This window comes from Dendrobium catenatum, unplaced genomic scaffold, assembly GCF_001605985.2.
Source record: "Dendrobium catenatum unplaced genomic scaffold, ASM160598v2 fragScaff_scaffold_740, whole genome shotgun sequence".
NCBI classification, from domain to species: Eukaryota; Viridiplantae; Streptophyta; class Magnoliopsida; order Asparagales; family Orchidaceae; genus Dendrobium; species Dendrobium catenatum.
In genome coordinates, this window is record NW_021319202.1 from 889,073 (window position 1) to 890,437 (window position 1,365).

General features: G+C 50.6%; 1 protein-coding gene across 1 annotated transcript in view; it reads right to left on the reverse strand.

Annotated features, from left to right (window-relative positions):
• Positions 1–298: 298 nt before the first annotated feature.
• LOC114580016 (putative disease resistance protein RGA3) overlaps positions 299–1,365 on the reverse strand; it is a 3,557-nt gene continuing 2,490 nt past the window's right edge. The window contains exons 3-4 of the mRNA XM_028696388.1: positions 1,050–1,263; positions 299–483 (exon numbers count right to left, since the gene is read on the reverse strand). Coding sequence (XP_028552221.1) covers positions 299–483; positions 1,050–1,263 — 399 coding nt within the window. The remainder of the gene's footprint in view (positions 484–1,049; positions 1,264–1,365) is intronic.

Below are 1,365 nucleotides of genomic sequence, written 5' to 3' on the forward strand. Positions count from 1 at the left end.
TAGAACCACCACCCTCTATCCAGCAAATCCTCAGGACGCGGGAGGAACAGCGCTCGGTCTCGCGCTGCTGAACCAGCAGGTCTAGACAAGAGCCTCTCAGATCGAAACTCAGAACGCTCCGATCAAGATCCCCATCTGTGCGCAACTGCTGCAATCCAACTGTCCTGGCTGAACCACTTAGCGAAGCACGGTACCAGCCGATCCTGTAGCACTGGCCAAGAGTGTCTAGGTCGTCCATAGCTCTGGCACAACAGGTGCGTACTAACAGAACCAGAACTCGTCGTAACTTAATGCACAGCTACCAGACGACCCTGCACTCGCTCCTGGAGTCCTCCATATCCCCAGACAGATCCAGATATAAAGTTCTGTCTTCCCAGAGGGAACCACTGCAGATGCCTCGCCTGCAAACTTTCTTGCGCCTACTCGCAAGTCCACCGCCTGCTGAGTAAGCTGTCAGTCGTTCTCTATCAGATGGAGCTCGCACTTTCACACAATTCAAAGCTCAGAGAAGTCAGTTGATTCGAAATAGTAATCAGGGGCCGCCTCAAAGTATCTCGTTAAATCCCATTCATAAATCTGTAGCAGCCATCTCAAGACAGTAGTGCCTAGCCAGCTGCGAGCATACCTGGCTAATGTAGTAACTCAGCCTCGTACGTCGCATCACCGTCTTACTCCCTGAACACAAGCTCAGAGAAACTCTCCGTGCACCTCTGCTCATCTGGGCTTGACACGTGCAGAAGGGGGAAACAAATCAGTCTTTAGACGAACACCTGCAGTGACTCTTCCCAAGTAATCAAAGAGTTCTAATCTGCCTGAAATCTGACTGGCTTGCTGGCCCTTCCACCACCAGTGTTCAGCGCTCTCCATCCAACAAAACACTGCTACACGAGGGACCTTTCCTATCCGCAGCGGACACTGGCATTTCCGTCGAAAGGTCTTCCTCCAAGCCTTTCTCAAACCACTTCCTCGGCTTGCTCTGGCTCAGACCCAGCGCTCCTCAAATCTCAGAGGTTTTCCACCTCAAAAACAACTGCAGATCCTTATCATACTGCCCTCAGATTGTGCGGTAGAAGCGCTTGCTACTGAAGTTCTCGCGCTCATCATCTGAGCAACAAGTGTCAGCAATACTTGAGACAATGTATTAGCACCGGCCAACCTGGGCTGGTACTCCCCACTGCGTGCTGCCTGACTAGCACTCTGCCCGTCTGTCAGTGTCTGGGTTGGCTGATCCATCACAGTAAAAATCCACGAAAATCCGGAAAACTATTCACAAACAAACACAATAAAAAGCCGAACAAACCAAAAACTACCCCAGACAGACTCACTACAGAATCCATTCCATATAGCTTGTCTTAACAAATCCAA